Source organism: Colletotrichum lupini, chromosome 6, assembly GCF_023278565.1.
Source record: "Colletotrichum lupini chromosome 6, complete sequence".
NCBI classification, from domain to species: domain Eukaryota; kingdom Fungi; phylum Ascomycota; class Sordariomycetes; order Glomerellales; family Glomerellaceae; genus Colletotrichum; species Colletotrichum lupini.
In genome coordinates, this window is record NC_064679.1 from 3566722 (window position 1) to 3586076 (window position 19355).

The following is a 19355-nucleotide window of genomic DNA, read 5'->3' on the forward strand; positions in this document are numbered from 1 at the left end:
GGGTCGATATAGTTATTACTAATTACTTTATTATTATTAATTACCTAAGAGCTATTAGTATAAATCTACCGCTTTTTAACCTCGTAAGCAATATTCTTATTAATATGCTATATATAGATCTATTACTACGTATCGGGCTAGATAGTAATAAGGGCTTTTTTTAGCGCCTTCTCAAAGTTAATAATAGCGACGATAGGCTTACGGACGTTAATTTAAGTACGGAGGTTTTCTAATTAACCTAGAGCTTACTCGTAAGCTTAGTAGTTTTCTAAGTTAATAAGGTAGAATATTATATTAAAAGTCGTGCTTATATTAGCTACCCTAGTTATGTTTATAAGCGGTATTTTAAAGCGGTTAGTTTTATAAGTATTATTTAGTAAAATAACGTTTAGAAAGAGCTTTTATATAACCTCGTAATAAGGATAGGTCTAGAGGAGGCTAGTAATATAGCCGTCGAGCTATTATACGAAGTACTTAATACTGCGCTCTTAAAATAATATAATAAGGGCCTAAGTAGGAGTATACTTACCGAGGCTTTATAGCCGTATCTTTTATATATCGTTCTTAATATCCTTATACTTAAATAAGTAGTTTAAATACTTCTTAGATATTATAATAGTGACCCTATAACTACCTATAGTCGTAGTTCGGAAGGCCTAATTAATCTCTTTATTTTATTAAGCTAAGCGCTTATAATAAGAAGGATAAATAATAAAATTAGTAGAGGGCTCGTAGTTATAACGGTTAACTCGTACTTTAAAATACTAACGGTCCCCTTTAGTTTTTAACTTAACGGCCTTAGCTACTTACTTATAGTCCTTTTTTTTTATAAATATTTCTTAAAAATGCGCAGAGCTCGGTAAATTATAGCTACTTATATTATAATAAAGGTCGAATTAGGAAGGAACTCTATTATAATAGTTAGAAGCGCGGTACTTAATAATTACGAATCCTTAAGCTTTTATAAAAAAAGTAATATTTACGAGAAGATCTTTATATATATCGTAGCTATTAGGATTTCTAATTAGTAATTCGAGAGGTATTACGATATTAATAATAATAATAGTAATAGTAATAGCGCGGTAGTAGTAGTAATAGTTTAGTTAAGATTAATCGGTCGTAAGTAAGTAAGTAGAAATTTATTAAGTTTAATTAATGGTACGTAATAAAAGTAGAAGTAGAAGTAGGTAGGTAATAGAAAAATTTTTACTACTTGCTAGCACTCGAGGCGGGCTGTAGCGGCTAGTAGAAATTTTCTAATAGTGGCGTATAGTTAAAATAGCTAAACGATATAGTTAAAATAGCCGGGTTCTTTTTTATATTATAATTTAATAACTTATTATACTCTTTATTATTAAAATTGAATTTAAATAATATAACTTTTATTACTTAAACCTTATAATATAATACTCAAAGCCCTAGATATATTTAAATACTAAATAAGACGCCTTAATAAACGTGAAAGCTCTAAGAGGAGGTTGGATGTTCCCCAATGCGGCTCTGCCAAAACTGATGCCTCAGGCGACAACCGGCGACACTACGCCCCGGCCTACACTTAGAACTATTACCATGTGCCTCATTCGGTAACTTCGTAATCATCGACGCGCCATTGGCAGTCCATACCCATTCTATTTCACGACCTTTACGGCCATACACTCATTCCAATCCCAATCGCGATTCTTTCTCCGGCCCAGCAGCAATCGAATTGATTTGGATTCATCGCCATGTCGACCCGTCAAGCGGCACTGTGAGCACCAGCCCCGAAGCTGTCGAAGTTGGACGACCCAGATTGGGCGGAGCCGTTATGCTGATAGTCATCACGACAGGTCGCTGTACCGGCGTTCGCTGAAGTTGGCTCTCGACTGGGCTGTTCATCGCCACCTCTGGAGAGGCCAAGCTTTGTACATCCGCTCGTTGTTCGAGGCCAACCGATCTGTGACGGACTCTAGACAGAAGAGAGTGAGTAATGCGCTCGGCAGAAGTCGCAAATCAAACGAACAACGACCGCTGACCTCAGCCTTTGCAGGAACTTTTGGCTCAGACAGAGAAATTATTGTCGAAATGGAAGCACCCAGAGCCCTACGTGCATCCGACAGCACCCGGCGGTATGTCGTAGTTCCTCCCCGACAAATGAAACCACTCCACGCAGGCGCAGACGATGCTAATAACGATTGCACAGGTTCCAAATTCGAGCGCAACCTCCGAGCACCTATCCTTGACCGTGAGTCCCCAATGTGGCGGACATTGCATCGATACATGCTGACAAAATCATAGCGCCACCCCCACTGAAATTCTAAGCAGCAAGCAAAGGCGTGGAATGGAGAAAGACTGGGATTACAGCGTACGCGACGTTTGGACTGCTCAGTATAGACATGCAACCATGTGGAAGCTTCAGAATGCCTTTTCGACAACACCGTGTCGGGGACTATGGACCGGGACACTAACGTACAACCGTAATATACAAGCCCGAGCTGGCTGATCCAAGTCAAGCGAAGGCTTACGCGCACGCCGTTCAGCTCACAAGCATAGCTTCCCCCCGGTCTCTCTACAAGTCTGTATAATACAACATCACCCGATTTGAATAGCTCCAAGTCGTCTTGTCGCAACGAGTCGCGTGAGTGGTATGACGAATCCAATGGTGCCACCGACCGAGTTCCCGTTTGCTATCACACAAAAGGCAACATCCTAAAAGTTCGAGGAATGTGCCTTATTCACCAGCCTAGAGAAAAGTAGCAACATGGACATGCTGCATATCATATATACGTATTTCTGTCCAACCGCAGACTTCCCAGACAGTCGACAAAAGAGGAAACAACGCAATGCGCAAACCGACCAGCCATGAGTCAGTACACAAACAGCATCGCAATCAACCCAATGTGCGAAACATGATCTTCAAAAGGTATTCTCATTCGTAACCATAGCTTCCTGCCGTGGTATTATTGTACAACCCAAACGTGAAACTCAACCGTGAACCCTGAACCGTGACCCCGATGTCATGACAACCCAAAGCAGCCGACCAGCACGAAAAAAACCCAAAACCGACACCCGTTTACAACTCTTGGCTCTGGTTCTTGCCAGTCTTGCCAGTCTTCTTGGGCAGCAGGTCTTGAAGTCTCATTAGCAATTGAAGTAGTAAAAAAAGGGACCGAAGATGGAAGGTCAACTTACTCTGGTGAATGTTGGGCAGAACACCACCCTGGGCGATCGTGACGTGACCGAGAAGCTTGTTCAACTCCTCATCGTTGCGGATGGCGAGCTGAAGATGACGGGGAATGATACGGGTCTTCTTGTTGTCGCGAGCGGCGTTGCCAGCCAGCTCGAGAATCTCAGCGGCGAGGTACTCAAGAACTGCGGCGAGGTAGACGGGGGCACCGGCACCGACACGCTGAGCGTAGTTGCCCTTGCGGAGTAGACGGTGAACACGACCAACGGGGAATGCGAGACCGGCCTTGGAGGAACGACTGTGGGATATAAGGTCAGTGGATGAAGCTTGGGCTTGGATCGAAGAACATCGCATAATCGTGTAAATGCGGCCTTTCTTGGAAAGCTTCAAGTGAGAGGGAGCAACTTACGATTGCGCGTTCTTGGAACCGCTGGCCTTTCCGCCGGACTTGCCGCCTCCAGTCATTGTGTGAATTTGGGATTTGGGGTTGAGTTACGTGAAAAAGTTGGGTATTGAGGTAGACGCGTAAAAAGCGACTTGGCTGAAGGCTGGCTTTGAGTTGGTGATGGAAAAGTGAGATGAAGATGGAAGAAAGGGCGTTGATGGTGGGGAGTGAAGAAGTTAAGTAGTTTTCGCGTTAGAGGAGCTCGATCACGGATCACCAACGCGCGATTTAGCGCTAAGCCTAAACCAGAAATTCGATGTTGTGGTAGACTGGTGCAGGCAGGTGCGGTGCATCATTTTTCTGGGCCCGGGCTAGAAGACGGGTACGTACCTCTTATCAGTTCTGCTGCCGCCCACAGCAGTACCGCTTCTTTGGTGGACGCGAGCTATAGATAAGCCTTAAGGTGGGCTGCCAGCCTGCCAGACGCGACTTCCATTCCATGACAAAGACTCACAGGAGCAAGGTAGCGAGCGATTGCGTCCAGATGCGATCAATGCAAGGAAATAAAACCCCCCGCGGTGCCGCTCCTCTTTCCACAAACAGTGCCGGGATCTGCCCACGCCCCCTTCTTAACAACTTTTTTTTTTCCTTCCCAAAAACCATTTCCACTTTCTACATTTCCCCCCTTCCGCGCAGGATTTTGGTTTTCGAATTATCTTACTGGCTAGGAGAAGCGGTCATCCAGCCGCGTCTTGATCACCTTCTCTTACGTATCAACCACCTTCCCCCTCGGCCTTGTTTCTTGGACGAACCGCCACGACGAAATCAGCTGGGTACCTTCCAACTTACTGGACTGATGCAACTGACTTTGTTTTTATCTTTACTCATATTCTTGATGATGCCGTGTGTTGTCTTAACGCACGACAACATTCCACATTCCCCCCTCTCGTCCCCCACGTATAGCTCCAACCGGTATTCTCATTCCCAGAACAAAAGGATCCTGAATTTCAATTCGAAAAGTGATCTCTCGGAGAGAATCGGCTTTCACGTGTTTAACATTCAGCAGAGGTCACCCCGAGGCGCATTTGCCATGCATATTCGAACTTTGACGAACTTCGTTGTCTATTTGTAAATGAAGGACAAATGGGTTGCATCTCAACCACTTTATGCCATTTGTATGCTTCGCTATCCAGTGACATTTCGACCCCATATGACTTGCATCCGAATGGATCTCAGATCTACCGGAACCCGCTGTATAGCACGAACAGAGTCCGATACATGTGGTGTGAGCTCATGTGAAGAAGCCTAATGAGACCCAGGAACCTGGGCCTCACATGGTCCATCGTTCGGCTCCATCCCATATCGGGTCCGGAGAAATCTTCAAATCGACTGCCCCGCGTTCTGTTTGACCCCGTCGTAATCGTGGACAGAGCCTCATGGAGTGCCTGATACAGCGACCCCTGCATGCCACTCGTGGTGTTTCTACGGCAAACGGGCCCAGCCTTGTAATGACATAGAGTGGAGGGGTCCCGATATGTACTGCAGAGCCCACCGCGTTACCTTCGATCGCGTTTCCACTGGCTGCCGCTGAATAGCGGACAGTGTTTCTCCTGCTAGATGCAACATCCTGCAGGCCAGGTACTCCACGTCCAAGACCGCGAGCTCACGGGCATGCTTCCTTCATCTAGGGGTCGTTCTACCTGAGATCACAGATGTGTATGGATCGCAATGAGCAGAGAATGTCACTGAGCCCCCCGTCAATTCCGAAAGAGCCATGCGGGCCTAGGCCTAATAGAGACAAAAAGTCCAGGCACTGGCTACCTTAGCCGCACCCACCATCGCAAGACGCAAGCTGCAATCAACGCGTCGAAGAGGGCGCATATTTCCTCAAATCCAAAGACTGCTCTCAGTGTCACACGTTCCACTGGATACAAGCGAGAAGCAGTTGCAGCGCGCAGCGTGTAAAAAGTCATACTGCCTTCGTCTAGAGTCTTTAGCAACCTCGGGCAACGTGGACCAGGTAGGCACATATTAAAATGTCCAGATGAGGTGGCTCGGCGGCTCATTGGCATGGCGACCCGAACATTCTCTGCGAACTGCTACAAGCCTTCTGCTCTCGACTTACTATGGATATGAGTGTTGTAGAGATGCTATGAGACGTGTATTGATTCTCAGCTATCACTTCTTTCCGCACCGGCGGTCTTGAGGCGGCAGACGCCGTAGCCGGTAGGTACGCTGCAAGAACGATACGCATGTGATGTTGTAGCTTTGCAAGCATCTCTGATCTGGCTTGTGGACTTTTCTCTAGCTTCTACGAATCGCCAGTCGTCTTGGGCGGTACCAGTGAGTAAATACGTAACCTGTTAGCTTTGCCTGACCGGGAGACTGTTGGTTGGCCTGTGATGGGACGCTGCTATTGGTTGGAGCCTGTTCTGGCAGTCTCGAATGTCCCCTGCCTGCCAGCTCCGTGATACGCGAATTAAAAAAAAAAAAAGAAGATACATTGAGCGTCACGTATTTGTTTTTTTAGCGCGAACGCGTGAGTACCCCAGTTCGGTAGCCGCTCTCGTGGGCGGTGGTTACGGATCCTCCATCTCTAGACCCACCTACCCAGTTCTCAGCCAACCAAGACAGCCGATTCCCATTTTACCAGGCAAGGCCACACCAGCGCACGCCCCTGACACCAGTCCTAAGGCCCCGGTGTGCCACTGATACTGACCACCCACCTGGGCCACCCCTCCCCAAAATCACTCTGTCCTCGCATCAAATCAGTAACGCCGCAGAATCCCGTCGCGTCCAGCTACAAAAACCCAGCCCACCCCCCCAAACTTCTTCCTGCCACATCAACTCTTCCTCACTCCATCATCCAGCTTCATCCACGGTCGCCAGTCGCAATCCATTTCAACCAACTTACTCACGTACTCATTTTCCACCTTCACTAATCCAAACCGCAAAAATGCCCCCCAAGGCCGCCGACAAGAAGCCCGCCTCCAAGGCCCCTGCCACTGCCTCCAAGGCCCCCGAGAAGAAGGATGCCGGCAAGAAGACCGCCGCCTCTGGCGACAAGAAGAAGCGCACCAAGTCTCGCAAGGAGACCTACTCCTCCTACATCTACAAGGGTAAGTGACATTGGCACTTCGCGTTCTTTGTTGGCGCGTCGCATCACGCGACACTATGTATCCGACACGTTCTGACACAGTATTTCCAGTCCTGAAGCAGGTCCACCCCGACACTGGTATCTCCAACCGCGCCATGTCTATCCTTAACTCCTTCGTCAACGGTAAGCACACATCGCTCCAAATACTTGCACGCACCGTTTCTAACGCGTCACACAGACATCTTCGAGCGCGTCGCCTCCGAGGCCTCTAAGCTTGCTGCTTACAACAAGAAGTCCACTATCTCCTCTCGCGAGATCCAGACCTCGTATGTCATCTTTCCAGGTCCGAAACCAAATCAGCTAACCGCCCCAACAGTGTTCGTCTCATCCTGCCCGGTGAGCTGGCCAAGCACGCTGTCTCGGAAGGCACCAAGGCCGTTACCAAGTACTCTTCTTCCACGAAATAAGGGTGCTTGTACTGCTTTTCTTTTCGGGCATTGGATTTTACTTGGCATTTGGGTGTCATGATGAGACCTGCCAAGGTTACCAATATCCTTGGGGTCTCTTAATGCGTTACGGATGGTTTGCTTTTTTGGGGGCAATGTCTTCACGGTCAAACGGGGTTCGCGGGTTGTACAATACACCTTGAGAATAGGGTTTTCGGACGAATGAAATCGTACACATGAACATCAACAACACAAGTCTACTTCGTTGCAAACGTGCTCGGTGCACACATATACTAAAGTATGAACACAGGCTCCCCGGCGCCCCAGGAGCACCTTTAGCAAAGCAGCCCACAGCGACCCATCTTGGGCACGACATTGAACGCGCTATTCCGCAAAGTCAGCGACACCGCGATGACCGCCCATGCGTGTTATCCCAGCCCGGCCTTGCTACGCTTGACAACCTGGGCGACAGGCTGCAAAATGCCCTTGTTGTTAATCGCGCCCAGCGCCGTACCGCTACTCCAGCCCATTTTCTCGAGCATTGCACGACCTTTGTTTTCCTGGCTCAACTCAGGCGCGGAACCCCCGACGACCTCGCCATCCCGATAGGCAACTCCCGCGTGTCCACCACCACCTCCCCTACGAGCCGATTGCCTCTGTACGGCAGCCCGCACTGCCGTATCGTTGCGAGGGAAGTATTTGCGGCCGACCCGAGCAATTGCTACATCGAAGATCTCATCGGCAAATTTGGCGGTCCTGAAAGTGCGGTGGAGCATGGGTCGCCTTTGGTCACCCGAACCTGTGGACTTGGACTTGATGTTGAATTTGCTGGCTAGTTCGTGAATCACCTTGCGAGCATGGTTGTCCATGGGCGGTAGTGTGAGACTGCGGTAATAAGTCAGCCTCCAATACCTTGAGTGCACTCGAAGTGTATGAAACTTGCCTAGGTTGAGTGCCTAAGAGGAATGTTCTTAGCTCATCGGCGATTTGTTCAAGCCCCATACCGTGGGGATATTTGACTCTGAGATCTTCCGGGTTTGCATGTTTACCCAACAATCCCATACTACGCATGGCTTGGCGTTCTTTCTTCCTCTCAGCCTTTTTCAAGCGATCGTTCTTCCACGCAGCTTGCATCTTGCCCTCTAGCTCTGAGTCCGAAATGTCAAACACGGGAACCTTGCCCCTGGCACCCTTGCTCCTCTTAGGCTTCAACGCCGGGCGGCTCCAGTCCATGAAGTCGAAATCGTCGATCTCATTCGCAAATCTATCTGCTGCTGATCTGAAGATATCGTCGTCGTCTTGGTCGCTTGAGTCAGAAGGCGGCGATGCGTCTTCAGCAAGAGATTGTTCGAGTGATGCCAGGTAGGAAACGTCCGTCTCAAAAATTCCCCTTAGTGCATGATCATCTTGTATGACTTTGCGCCTTTCGGATCGCCTCTGTGCATTATGGACAGGTTTCTCGTCGCTTTCCTTAGGCGCTTTTCCAACCCCTGCAGTCGCATGTTCCGATTCACTGTTGACGCCTGATAACTCCTCGGTCTTGCTCGTGGCTACGACGGTCTGGAACGAGTCATCGATGCCTTCAGACTCGCTCAAAGAGCCGCCTATGTCACGGCGAGAATAGGCTTTGGCAGGCATCAGGGCTTCGTCTTCACCATACTCCCTCATGTTGGCAATATAGTCAGCAATCAGTTCATCGTCCTCCTGTCGCTTCAAGTCTTTAGCGGCATTTCGACGAGATTCCTGTGTAGAGTTTCCGACAGTCTTCATAGGCATATCCCTGCTGCTGTCTTTGTTTGATTTCACGGTCTTCTCCAGGACGTTGATCTCGGTAGAGATGCCGCCCAGGTTGAAAGTATTCAGCTTCGATTTGGCCTTGGACTTCGAACTTTGCTTGTCTCTGGGAACCTTGTTGCGACCTCTGAACAGAATGACATCTTCGCTAGAGTTGGACGACGTAGGCGATGGAGAACGAGTTGGGTTTTGATCGACAAATGCGTCAAGCCGTTGAGTCTCTCCCACGACGTCGAAGAAGAAGGGAAGAGGTGTGATGGGAGCCTCAGCGCCAGTGATGTCTTCCGCTCCGGAGATCGTAGCCTTCTCTACCTCGCGTGGGTCTAGAGAGACATCCGTCATTTCGGCGGCAATATCGACCGGCATGGCCTCGTGGACGTGAGCTTCGACAAGCGAAACAGCAGGTTGAGATTCGTGGGAAGGTGTGTCGGCAGCAGCTTGGCCATCGGTGATGGTTTGTCCTTCGATTTCCGCTTGAGGTCTGCTTGTAGAATTCCCCTCGTCAATCTGCAAGATGCTCTCTAGTTGTTTGAGAGGCTCTGCAGCTCCAGTATTGATGAAGGCAACCGGCCTGTGGCGTAGTTTGGAATCACTGCTCCAGGGTGAGGAGCGATGAGCGGTGCTGCGGGCTTCGTCTTGCAATGTAAACCCTGCTGCGAGCCCGGTTAACTTGCATGCCATCAATGGGAGGTGCTGCCCAAGACGAGTCCCGATCAGGATGGCATATACTGACCGGCTGGGCTAATCGCAGGAACGAAACTGGCTGCATGCCGCTCTATACCACCGGGAGGGCGAAGGCGAGGGGCATTGCGTGGTGGCGCTCGTGCGCCACCTTTTTTCCCACCGCGCGGCATCGCTGCCCACGCGATGAAGAATGTTCAATGGAAGTGCCGTCTATGTCTTGTCTGGGTAGTCAAGGAGTAGTTTCTGTCAACTGGATGTGTGGTTGTAGGAGCTCTGACAACTTCCGCTGAGGTCAGAAATATACTCAGAATGTGGCAAGCCGGCCCAAAAAAATCCCTTCTATTATGCGTACCTCTACTCCATATTCTGTCCCTACGAAAGCGCAATGCGGAGTAGGCACCGGGGGCGAGGTATCTTAGCTTAGATGCTTACCTATGCATACTTAGGGAAGAGCCATGATTGATACCTTAGGTTTGTTGGTTACCTTAGGCAGTTACTGGATCTTGTCGCATCTGTTATCGATAAGAAACGCTCAGGCGGGGCACAGATCATGAAAGGTAAGGTACCTTATTCACAGAAGTACTGTGGATATTGTATCGACTCGGATACCTAGCCAAAATCCGAAGCCTTGCACTAATGCCCGCTTCGCACCTCAGGTATTCTATCCTTCCAGCACTAGTTGCCGATCAAAAGAGGACCTGGGCTGCTGTCCCCTCACCACGTAACGTGGGGCAGAAATCTACCTACAGATACAGGCTGCCTAGGTACATTACCGTGCAGCAGTGCTACCTGACAGCCACACCAAGAGCCCCGCTGTGTTCGGCTGATGCGTCACAGGGACAGTCCGCCTGTCATCGGCTCAGATAGCTGAAGACTTGGGCTGCAAGTGGTCTTTACGCTGTTACGGGGGGTTCCTTCCTATCACGTAAGGTCGTCTGGCTGTGCTAGCTTGTCCACCTCTACCTACCTCCTCGTCGCATGCCTTCTTGGTAGATACGGCATTGCTATCTCCATTGCTCATTCACCATCCCCCGACTGACCGACTTCCCATCTCACCAACTTGACCATCTATCACCCCTGCGGCCTCGCATCGATATTGCCTCGAGTGTAATTGCCTAATTGTCTAAGCTTGCACTGTCATCTGCAAAACTTACCTCTGTTTGCTTTTGACAACTCCCAAAGTCGCACCGACAGCTTTCAGAAGGAAGAGCGACTAGATTCCCTTCGTTGTCGCCTGCGCATACGAGATCATCTTTCTTCAGGACGAGTTGTTCCATATCGCAGGTCTTTGTGGACAGGCTTCGTAGTCGAACGGATCCGCCATGGCTGCGGTGGACCTCGGCCGATACCGTCGCATCGTCCAGATGTTTTGGGATCCCCAACCTACCAACGACCATCAGAGTGATCTTCCAGTTTGGTGCTTGGGTCGCTCCTACAAGCTGAATACCAAGGCTACTAAAGATCAGGATACAGACAATCGAAGCCAAATCCCTCCGTCGACCGAGTCTACCGATACCAAGCCAAAAGCCTCACAGGTGTTAGCTACAGCCAAAGCCCCGGAAACCCCCCCGGATTCTGTGTCCAGTAGCTTTTCGTCTTCGCTTGCTTATGATGAGGACTACCTGGAGCAGGACGGTGGCTGGCCTTCGGCATTTCTTGACGACTTTGAATCCAAGTTTTGGATGACTTACAGATCAGAGTTCCAGGCTATAGCAAAATCTACAGATCCACGAGCCTCGTCTGCGTTATCTTTCTCGATGCGTATCAAAAGTCAACTAGTGGATCAAAACGGCTTCTCGTCTGACAGTGGCTGGGGATGCATGATCCGATCAGGTCAAAGCTTACTCGCAAATGCGATGGCAGTCATCAACTTAGGGCGCGGTGAGTTGCCTGGGATAGTTTGACGATTACTATCGCTGCAAGTCCCTTTCGCTGACATCGGTAGTAGGATGGCGACGGGGTGATAAAACTGAAGAGGAGAGAAAGCTGATTTCTTTATTTGCGGACGATCCAAGAGCGCCTTATTCCATCCATCAATTCGTTCAACATGGCGCAGTGGCATGTGGGAAATACCCTGGGGAATGGTTTGGCCCCTCGGCCACCGCTCGCTGCATTCAGTAGGCCTGCGATATTGTTCCTAGATGCAGTCATACAGGCTAATCTCCTAAACCAGAGCCTTGGCCAATGCCCAAGAACACCAGCCTCTCCGAGTGTATTCCACTGGAGACGGACCGGATGTCTACGAGGAGAACTTCATGAAGATAGCCAAACCTGAAGGTTCTCAGTTCCACCCTACACTCATATTGGTTGGTACGAGGCTCGGAATTGACAAGATTACACCGGTCTACTGGGAGGCTCTCATAGCCGCACTACAAATGCCACAGTCAGTGGGCATTGCAGGGTAGGCGCCTCCATCAAAATCAGATATCGCGTACTCACTCACGATCATTACAGTGGCAGACCTTCCTCTTCTCACTATTTCATCGGCACACAAGGTTCCTACTTGTTCTACCTTGATCCGCACCATACCCGACCTGCACTCCCATTTCATACGGATCCTTCTCGCTATAGTAAAGCAGATGTTGATACCGCTCATACTCGACGCTTACGTCGGCTCCATGTTCGGGAGCTGGACCCCAGCATGCTCATTGGTTTCTTGATACAGGACGAGGACGACTGGATCGAGTGGAGGCGTAACGTAAAGCACGTCCAAGGAAAAGCCGTGATCCATGTCGCGGACTACGATCCTGTGTCCAGAGGTGGCGGAGGAGAGAGGAATAGTGCCATTGATGAAGTTGAAACAATTAGTGATGATGATGGTGACACCATCTTGGACGCTTGAGATTCTCCGTCGTTTGCTATGATCCTTCCGCTAGGATCCGAGATCGAATATATGGGCGTTGGAAACGCATGGATGCACATTGCCCGATACAGGGTTTCTTCGCCTGAAGCTGCTGGGTTTGGGATAGGCTACATATCCGGTTCGGGGACAGTCGCATTATTGGCGTAAAGGATGCTCACTTTAATCACGAGGCTGGATAACACAGGATTGGTTAGGTATGAACATTGGTTTCCTTTAAGGTGCGAGTTCGCTCTTCAATCGTTGGATGATTGCCTGAGACAGCTCAGTCTTAGATACAGATTGACTCAGCGTCTCTTTTTCTTAGCGCCTGCTGGTGCCTTTGCATTTGGGGGTGCCCGGGCATGATTGAGATCACGAATATGACTGAAGAGCTGGCTTTTGGACGGAAACGATGCATTACACACAATGCATGTATTCTATGGATCAGGTGTCAGTGATCAAAAGCAGAGTTGACTTTGGATATATCCAGACCGGTACTCACACTGTTAGTTTCGGCCTCCTCCACTGCTTGGCGTGCTGCCTTTTTTTCACGCTTCGCCTTGGCCTTCCCTAACTTCTTTGGCTGTGCCCTATGGCCACTTTCATTGTCATCTTCAAGTGACAATTTTTCTAGACCGGCTGACACAATCTGAGCAGCGGCTTCTGTGCCATCGTCTTCGCTCGCCCCGGTAACGGTGTTGTCGTTTGCGAATAGCCTTTGCTCAACCTCGGCACGCGAAGCATACTCGTCATCCGCGAGACTATCTGACGACGTATCAGTGAGCTCCATCTCATCGATATGAGGAATTGGTCCTGCTGATGTGTCATCCGTGCCCTTTGCGGCGTCCAATTCACCGCGGTCCCGAGTACCAAACCCCCCCTCAGACTCGTCGCTCGGTGTCGCCATCTTGGGCGCGATAGGAACGTCACGTAGACCTAGATCCATATCTTCGTTCTTCATTTGGCGCCTCAAATATTGCACTGCCTTAACGTGTTTCTTACTTCTCTCATGTGCTTCAAATGACTTCTCGCTCTTGAAGGTCTTGTTGCATACAACGCATTCGATCTCCTCTACCTCTGATTCCTCCTCCTCGCTGCTCGAGAAGTGGCCGGTCGTATCGCCTTCATCCCTCGCCTGAGCCCAGTCAGGAACGGATGCCTCGGATAGCTTCTCTTTATTGGCGGCACGTGAGCGTGCAGCTTGAGCGGCAGCGGCGGAACGTAAAGACTCCTGGCGTTCGGCAGCTGTCTGTGTGTTTGGAAGGTAACGCGGATCACGTTTTCGTACAAAAGTGACGAGGAATCTGACTGCGTCATTGAATTCTCGTACGGCTTCTTCACGAATCTTCTTGTTTTCTCTCTCCATAGCACGTCTGATACGGCGATCCGGGGCGTCCACGAGCCGGTATTTGTCCTTCCACGCAAAAGTCTTGCAAGTCGAGAAGCTGGCCCAGGCACTGTAGAAGGCTTTGACAGTGTGCTCATAGCTGTCGGTAGAGGAGCCAAATGTAGGATAATCCGGAGTGTCTCCCACTTCATACGCGCCAGCAGCGATTTCTTCATCAACAAGTTGATCGAATGTCGCCTTGGCAATGCCAAAGAACCCTGAAGCGCCATCTGTGAAAGGAACAGTGGAGTCAAAACGGCGAATGAGGGAGAATATGTCTTCGGTGGACGTGAGCTTCACGTTATTGTACTCGGGGCTGGTGCCTGAATCGGTCGGATCGGCCCCACGTAAGATGGCTTCGCGATGGGAGTCGTACCAAGCTCTCTCCTGGGGATCGGCAAGTACCTCGTATGCGGCCTGGATTTCGGCGAAGCGACGGGTCGCATTCTGGACATCATGGAAGTTTCGGTCCGGGTGAAGCTCAAGGGCTCGTTTTCTGTAAGCTTTTTTGATTCTGTAGGCCCGAGATCAATAAGCATAGACCCAAGCAAAGTCCTAAGAGCATTGGGAGGTGAAGAACCAGTGCGTACTCATCGTCAGAAGCGTCGCGCCCAACTCCAAGGAGCTCGTAGTAACATGTCTTGACCGGTTCAGAGGAGCCTTCGCTCTGGTCTCGACCGGAGGATTGCTGAGCACCCATGACACACCGGAGACGCTATGTGGTGTAAAGCGAATTGGGTGGGGTTATTTGTTGCTGTCCGCCGAATACCTTGACATGCGAGAGCTGCCACAGGATCGCGTGTTGGAGCCGGCGCGTGTTTGGTGAAAGCTGGCGACCGACCAGTCCAAGAAGCCCGACACGCGGCACAGAAAAGTGAAGAAAACCAGTGATCAAGATATTCACCAGGTCAAGGTAACCAAAAATTCACAACAGATGAAGGACTTGGGCAGGCACGTCAGCTAGGTAAAGACGATAAGATATTTCCAAGTAAAGTAAGGATGGAACTTCGTTGTGGTGCCTAGGTAGGTAGACTTTAGGTACTAAGGTAATCCATAAATCTTGAACCGAATTTCATTCCTTTTTTTTTTTTTTTTTTTAGTAGGTGCCCTACGGCAGACTGCAAGAGGCACTCTGCCAAAACCGTTCTTTCTAATAGACCTACGGCTATTATAAATTTTAAGCATTAATAGCGCGACTTTCTTATATATATAAATAAATATTATAATAAATCCCGTATATTATTATAAGGAATTACTTATAACTATAAGTAATAGTAGTTATATAAGGGCGGTTATGCCGCTTAGTAAAAGTAGGGTAACTAGGGGGTATATCCTCTTTACTAATTTCTATTACTAATTAATTTCCCTTTCTTCTTAATTAACTTAATATTCCTTAAGTAAAATAAGTAATCTACTTACGCCCCTATAGTTACTTATTAGCAATTATATTTTATTTTATTATACTTTATACCCTTTTCTACTTTATTTTTATTACTATTACCTAATTATATATATAATTATAAGTATAATATTCGCAATTTACTAATTAGAAATATTAATTAAGTATAATTAGGTAATTTTATGCGTAATTGCTAGTATAATTTTTATTAATTAGTAATTATACTTTTTCTTAAGCTAATATATGCGCAATTATAAGTATAATTATGCGTATATACTTATTTATAATTCAATTCTTTTTATTTACTTTTTTCTTTAGTATTAACTATTTATATATATATACTAATAATTTCGTATAAGACACTCCCTTTTTTAATAATTACGTATACCGTATAATGCTTATAATAAGTACTTAATATAGCGTTCTGGCCCGTATTAAGGGTATATAGCTCCCGATAGTCCCTATATACTAACTTACGTAATACTTTAACGACCTTATATTTTATAAAATAACTTCTTATTTTTTTATTAATATATATACTTTTATATAATAGCTTCCTTATTATACGGATTCTTATATTATTTATAAGCTCTTTATCTTCCTTTTTAAAAACTTTTTACTAAATCTATAACCTTAGTATTATATAAGTTAATATATACTACTTTATATTATTTAATATTATTATATTAACTTATATAATCTAGCCCTAGTATTAAATTAAGCTTAACCCTAAGATTACTAAGAATAGCCATTATATACCCCCGGATATTACTATAACTCGTACTTAAGCTATTAATATTATTTAAATAACTATATATAGTAACGCTAAGATTAGTACTAAGTTATATACTTATTATAAAGCTAGTAAAGGTATTTTTACTAATTACGTTATTTTTATAAATAAGGGCTACTCTAATTATAACTATATATTTATTATATATAAGTATATATTTATTACGCTTCCCGTTATTACTTATACGTTACCCTATACTACTTTATATCTATTTATAGTTTATTAACGGTTCGTACTAGCTCGTAATATATTTATTAAAGTCGTTAAGTATAGTTATAATTATAAGGGCTGTAATAAAGTCCGTATTAGCGCTCTATTTAAGTTTCTAAGTACTATCCCTACTATATACTTTTATATAATAATAAAAGCCCTTAAATAAGTAGCTAAGTAAGCTAAAAATAATAAAAAGGGTATATATAATAATATATAAGATTATAAAGAGCGTTACTAACTTATATAAACTCTAAATAAGGAGTAATTAATTCGATATTCTTATATAATATAGTATAGGAGTTTATATAGGTATATATTAGGATATAATATAGTTAGGCTTAATACCTAGGTAATAAGGCCCCTATAAAGTTATAAAGTACTTACTAGCTATAAGTTAGAGTATATACGCTTAATTTAGCCCATAAGAGGCTATAACTAACCATATAAAAGCTCCCTCTAAAGTTTAACGTTTTTAATAAAATTATAAAACTTTTATTTATTATATATTATCGTTATATACTTTTTTATCCTTTTTAATATTATAGATCCCTATAAGCGTTTATATTTTTATATATATATTTATAAGACCTTATAAGTAAAAGGATACCCCTATATATTACTATAATTATATATAAATATATACCCCTTATTTAAAATTTCTTTTTTAGTTTCTTATTTTATATATTATTACTTTTTTTAAAATAGTACGACTGCGTATTAATTTTTTATTATATTAAATAATAATTATTATAAAGTTAGAGAGTAATTAGACTTATAATATAATTATTATATATATTTTTATAGTTTTTAATATTAGAACTATAAAGCGAACTTTTAAACGTTAACTTATAAAATAGGACTTATAATAAGAAGAGCGTACGGTTTTTTTTTTAAGGATCTATTAATTCGTATTTAAGAATTATTTTTTTAATAATACTTAAATAATAAAGATATCCTTTTTTAATTCTAATTTAAAAGATTTATAATTATAATTATAAGATTATTAATACTTCGTTAATAAAATTAGCTTTAGTAATAATAAATACTAAAATAGCTCGTAATTATATAATAACGATTAGAAGAGTTCTTTTTTAATATATTAAAAGTTACTTATTATACTAAAGGGTATAATAAAGAGTATCTTTATATATAAGTTCGCTAATCAGCTTATATTATTAACTAAGATAAACTATACTTTATATATTATAAAACCTTTTTATAATAAGTTTAAAATTGGTTAAGTAAAATAAAGTACTATTATAAAAGGTTTACGACTCTTAGACTAAATTATATTTAGTTTTTAAATACGTATAATAAGCTTTTACTATTTAGATTTAAGATTTATACTAATATTAATACTTATTCGCAGTTTATTATATAGTTCTATATAGGGGTTTTTATTTATATATTTTAAAATATACTTATATAATATTTTATTATTATTTAATAATAGGGATTTATATTATTACGAGTTCGTTTAGATTAAGGGAAAGAAACCGTTTTTATATTTAGTATTTATTATTACCTTTTATAATACTATTTAATAATAAAAAGTCTAATTATATTCCGTAATTACTAGATCTTTAGTAAAAGTATTTATAACGTTAAGATTAAGAGTTAGTAAAATCGTCTTTATTAAAATAAATTAGTATATTAATAAGTAAGTAATATATATCTTAGTATATATAAGTATACTTACGTTTATAAAAATACTTCTAACTACTTAAGTTCTAAAGGCTATTTTATATAAATATACTCTTTAACTAGATTATACTTCTATTTATATATATATTACTAATTCGTTCTAATTTTATTAACTTTATATAAATTTAGAACTCTTATCGAATTTATTATTAAAAAGGTCGCCCTTACGTTATTTTTAATTAGTTATAATAACTATATTATTAACTTATATTACGAATTATATAAAACTTTATATAGCTAATTAACTAAGACTAAGTTTAATAATTATTAAATACTATTTAGAATAGTAATAATTTAAATATATATCTTCTTTAAACTACTTTATAAATTTATACCTTAATTATTAAGGGCTCCCTAACTATATTAGCTAAAAATACGAAGTTTAGCGAGGCTAATTATCCTTATTTTAAAGCATATTAATATTTTTATATTTATTTAAAATAGTATATACGTAATAAGCTTTAACTAAAAGTTATTTTATTTAGTAAACTATAGAGTAGTATTATATAAGTTAAGTAGAGATTAGAAAACTTTAGAATTAATTTTAAAATATTAAATAGCTTCGTAATTACGAGTAATACTAAAGATAAAGAGGAATTATAAATATAATTATAGTTTATTCTAAACTATTTATTAATAAAAATACTCGTTTCTATCCTTATAATATACTAAGTTATTTATTATTGTAAACTTTATCTTCTTATTAAACTATTATAATCTCGTTTTTTTTATCGTTTTTATCCTTTTTAACTTTTTTCTTAGCTTTTACTTCTTTCTTAACGATCTTCTTTTCTTATTTAACTAATAATTCCTCCTTAATCTTTATTATTAGTTTAATACTAATACTTATTAAAAGCTATGTTTTTAAAATATTTTTATACGTCGTTTTGCTTAAAGTTTTAGTTATAATTAGTTTTATACGACCTTTTCCCTTTTTTACTAACTAAGGTTTAATAATTAATAACTTAATTCTAATTTAAAAAATAATAAAAAGTTAGTAATTATCTTTTTTATATAAAATCGTAATTTTAAAGAGGAATCTCTCTAAATTTATAACTTCGTACGCTATTTTATAATATTCTAAAATATTATAAGGATTTTTTATATTAATTAGAAATACTATTTACTTTATTAAAAGAATTTATTAATTTACTATAAAATATAAAATAATAAATCGTATTATATCTTAATATAAAATAAACGTTAAGACGTAATTAAACTAAACTTTTTTAATAAACTTCTTAATAATTTAGATATTAATATAAGTCGTTATTTAGAAATTATTAAGTTCGTTTTTAAAAAAGGATGTGTTATATAATATAATAAAAATATTAATTATTAATAATTACTTTAGCTTTTTTATTTATTTATTAAATACTTTATTCCTACTCTTTTAAGCTTATAAAAAGAGATTTTATTAATATTAAAGCTTATACGTTTATATATTA

At 42.7% G+C, this 19355-nt stretch overlaps 8 protein-coding genes across 8 annotated transcripts; 3 read left to right on the top strand and 5 right to left on the bottom strand.

The window, feature by feature from the left end:
* Positions 1-1724: 1724 nt before the first annotated feature.
* CLUP02_12568 (complex 1 protein) lies at positions 1725-2297 on the top strand (the record flags this gene model as incomplete). The annotated part of the gene is made up of 5 exons (XM_049291532.1): positions 1725-1747; positions 1827-1959; positions 2027-2105; positions 2180-2221; positions 2275-2297. 5 exons carry the CDS (start codon positions 1725-1727, stop codon positions 2295-2297), a joined length of 300 nt encoding a protein of 99 aa, XP_049148677.1.
* Positions 2298-3049: 752 nt separating this feature from the next.
* CLUP02_12569 (histone H2A) lies at positions 3050-3628 on the bottom strand (the record flags this gene model as incomplete). Its single annotated transcript, XM_049291533.1, has 3 exons — positions 3050-3105; positions 3169-3461; positions 3573-3628. 3 exons carry the CDS (start codon positions 3626-3628, stop codon positions 3050-3052), a joined length of 405 nt encoding a protein of 134 aa, XP_049148678.1.
* Positions 3629-4600: 972 nt separating this feature from the next.
* On the bottom strand, positions 4601-5521 carry CLUP02_12570 (uncharacterized protein; the record flags this gene model as incomplete). The annotated part of the gene is made up of 5 exons (XM_049291534.1): positions 4601-4733; positions 4791-5030; positions 5109-5161; positions 5216-5248; positions 5381-5521. The coding sequence occupies 5 exons, from the start codon at positions 5519-5521 to the stop codon at positions 4601-4603; spliced, it is 600 nt and encodes a 199-aa protein (XP_049148679.1).
* Positions 5522-6504: 983 nt separating this feature from the next.
* On the top strand, positions 6505-7112 carry CLUP02_12571 (histone H2B; the record flags this gene model as incomplete). Its single annotated transcript, XM_049291535.1, has 4 exons — positions 6505-6667; positions 6757-6828; positions 6884-6971; positions 7022-7112. The coding sequence occupies 4 exons, from the start codon at positions 6505-6507 to the stop codon at positions 7110-7112; spliced, it is 414 nt and encodes a 137-aa protein (XP_049148680.1).
* A 407-nt stretch (positions 7113-7519) lies between these two features.
* On the bottom strand, positions 7520-9739 carry CLUP02_12572 (G-patch domain-containing protein; the record flags this gene model as incomplete). The annotated part of the gene is made up of 3 exons (XM_049291536.1): positions 7520-8034; positions 8096-9535; positions 9619-9739. The coding sequence occupies 3 exons, from the start codon at positions 9737-9739 to the stop codon at positions 7520-7522; spliced, it is 2076 nt and encodes a 691-aa protein (XP_049148681.1).
* Positions 9740-10400: 661 nt separating this feature from the next.
* Positions 10401-10846, bottom strand: CLUP02_12573 (uncharacterized protein; the record flags this gene model as incomplete). Its single annotated transcript, XM_049291537.1, has 4 exons — positions 10401-10487; positions 10537-10573; positions 10626-10684; positions 10724-10846. 4 exons carry the CDS (start codon positions 10844-10846, stop codon positions 10401-10403), a joined length of 306 nt encoding a protein of 101 aa, XP_049148682.1.
* A 45-nt stretch (positions 10847-10891) lies between these two features.
* On the top strand, positions 10892-12579 carry CLUP02_12574 (peptidase family C54; the record flags this gene model as incomplete). The annotated part of the gene is made up of 5 exons (XM_049291538.1): positions 10892-11450; positions 11518-11686; positions 11743-11970; positions 12024-12388; positions 12446-12579. 5 exons carry the CDS (start codon positions 10892-10894, stop codon positions 12577-12579), a joined length of 1455 nt encoding a protein of 484 aa, XP_049148683.1.
* A 137-nt stretch (positions 12580-12716) lies between these two features.
* Positions 12717-14498, bottom strand: CLUP02_12575 (DnaJ domain-containing protein; the record flags this gene model as incomplete). The annotated part of the gene is made up of 3 exons (XM_049291539.1): positions 12717-12848; positions 12914-14312; positions 14389-14498. The coding sequence occupies 3 exons, from the start codon at positions 14496-14498 to the stop codon at positions 12717-12719; spliced, it is 1641 nt and encodes a 546-aa protein (XP_049148684.1).
* Between the last annotated feature and the right edge of the window lie 4857 nt (positions 14499-19355).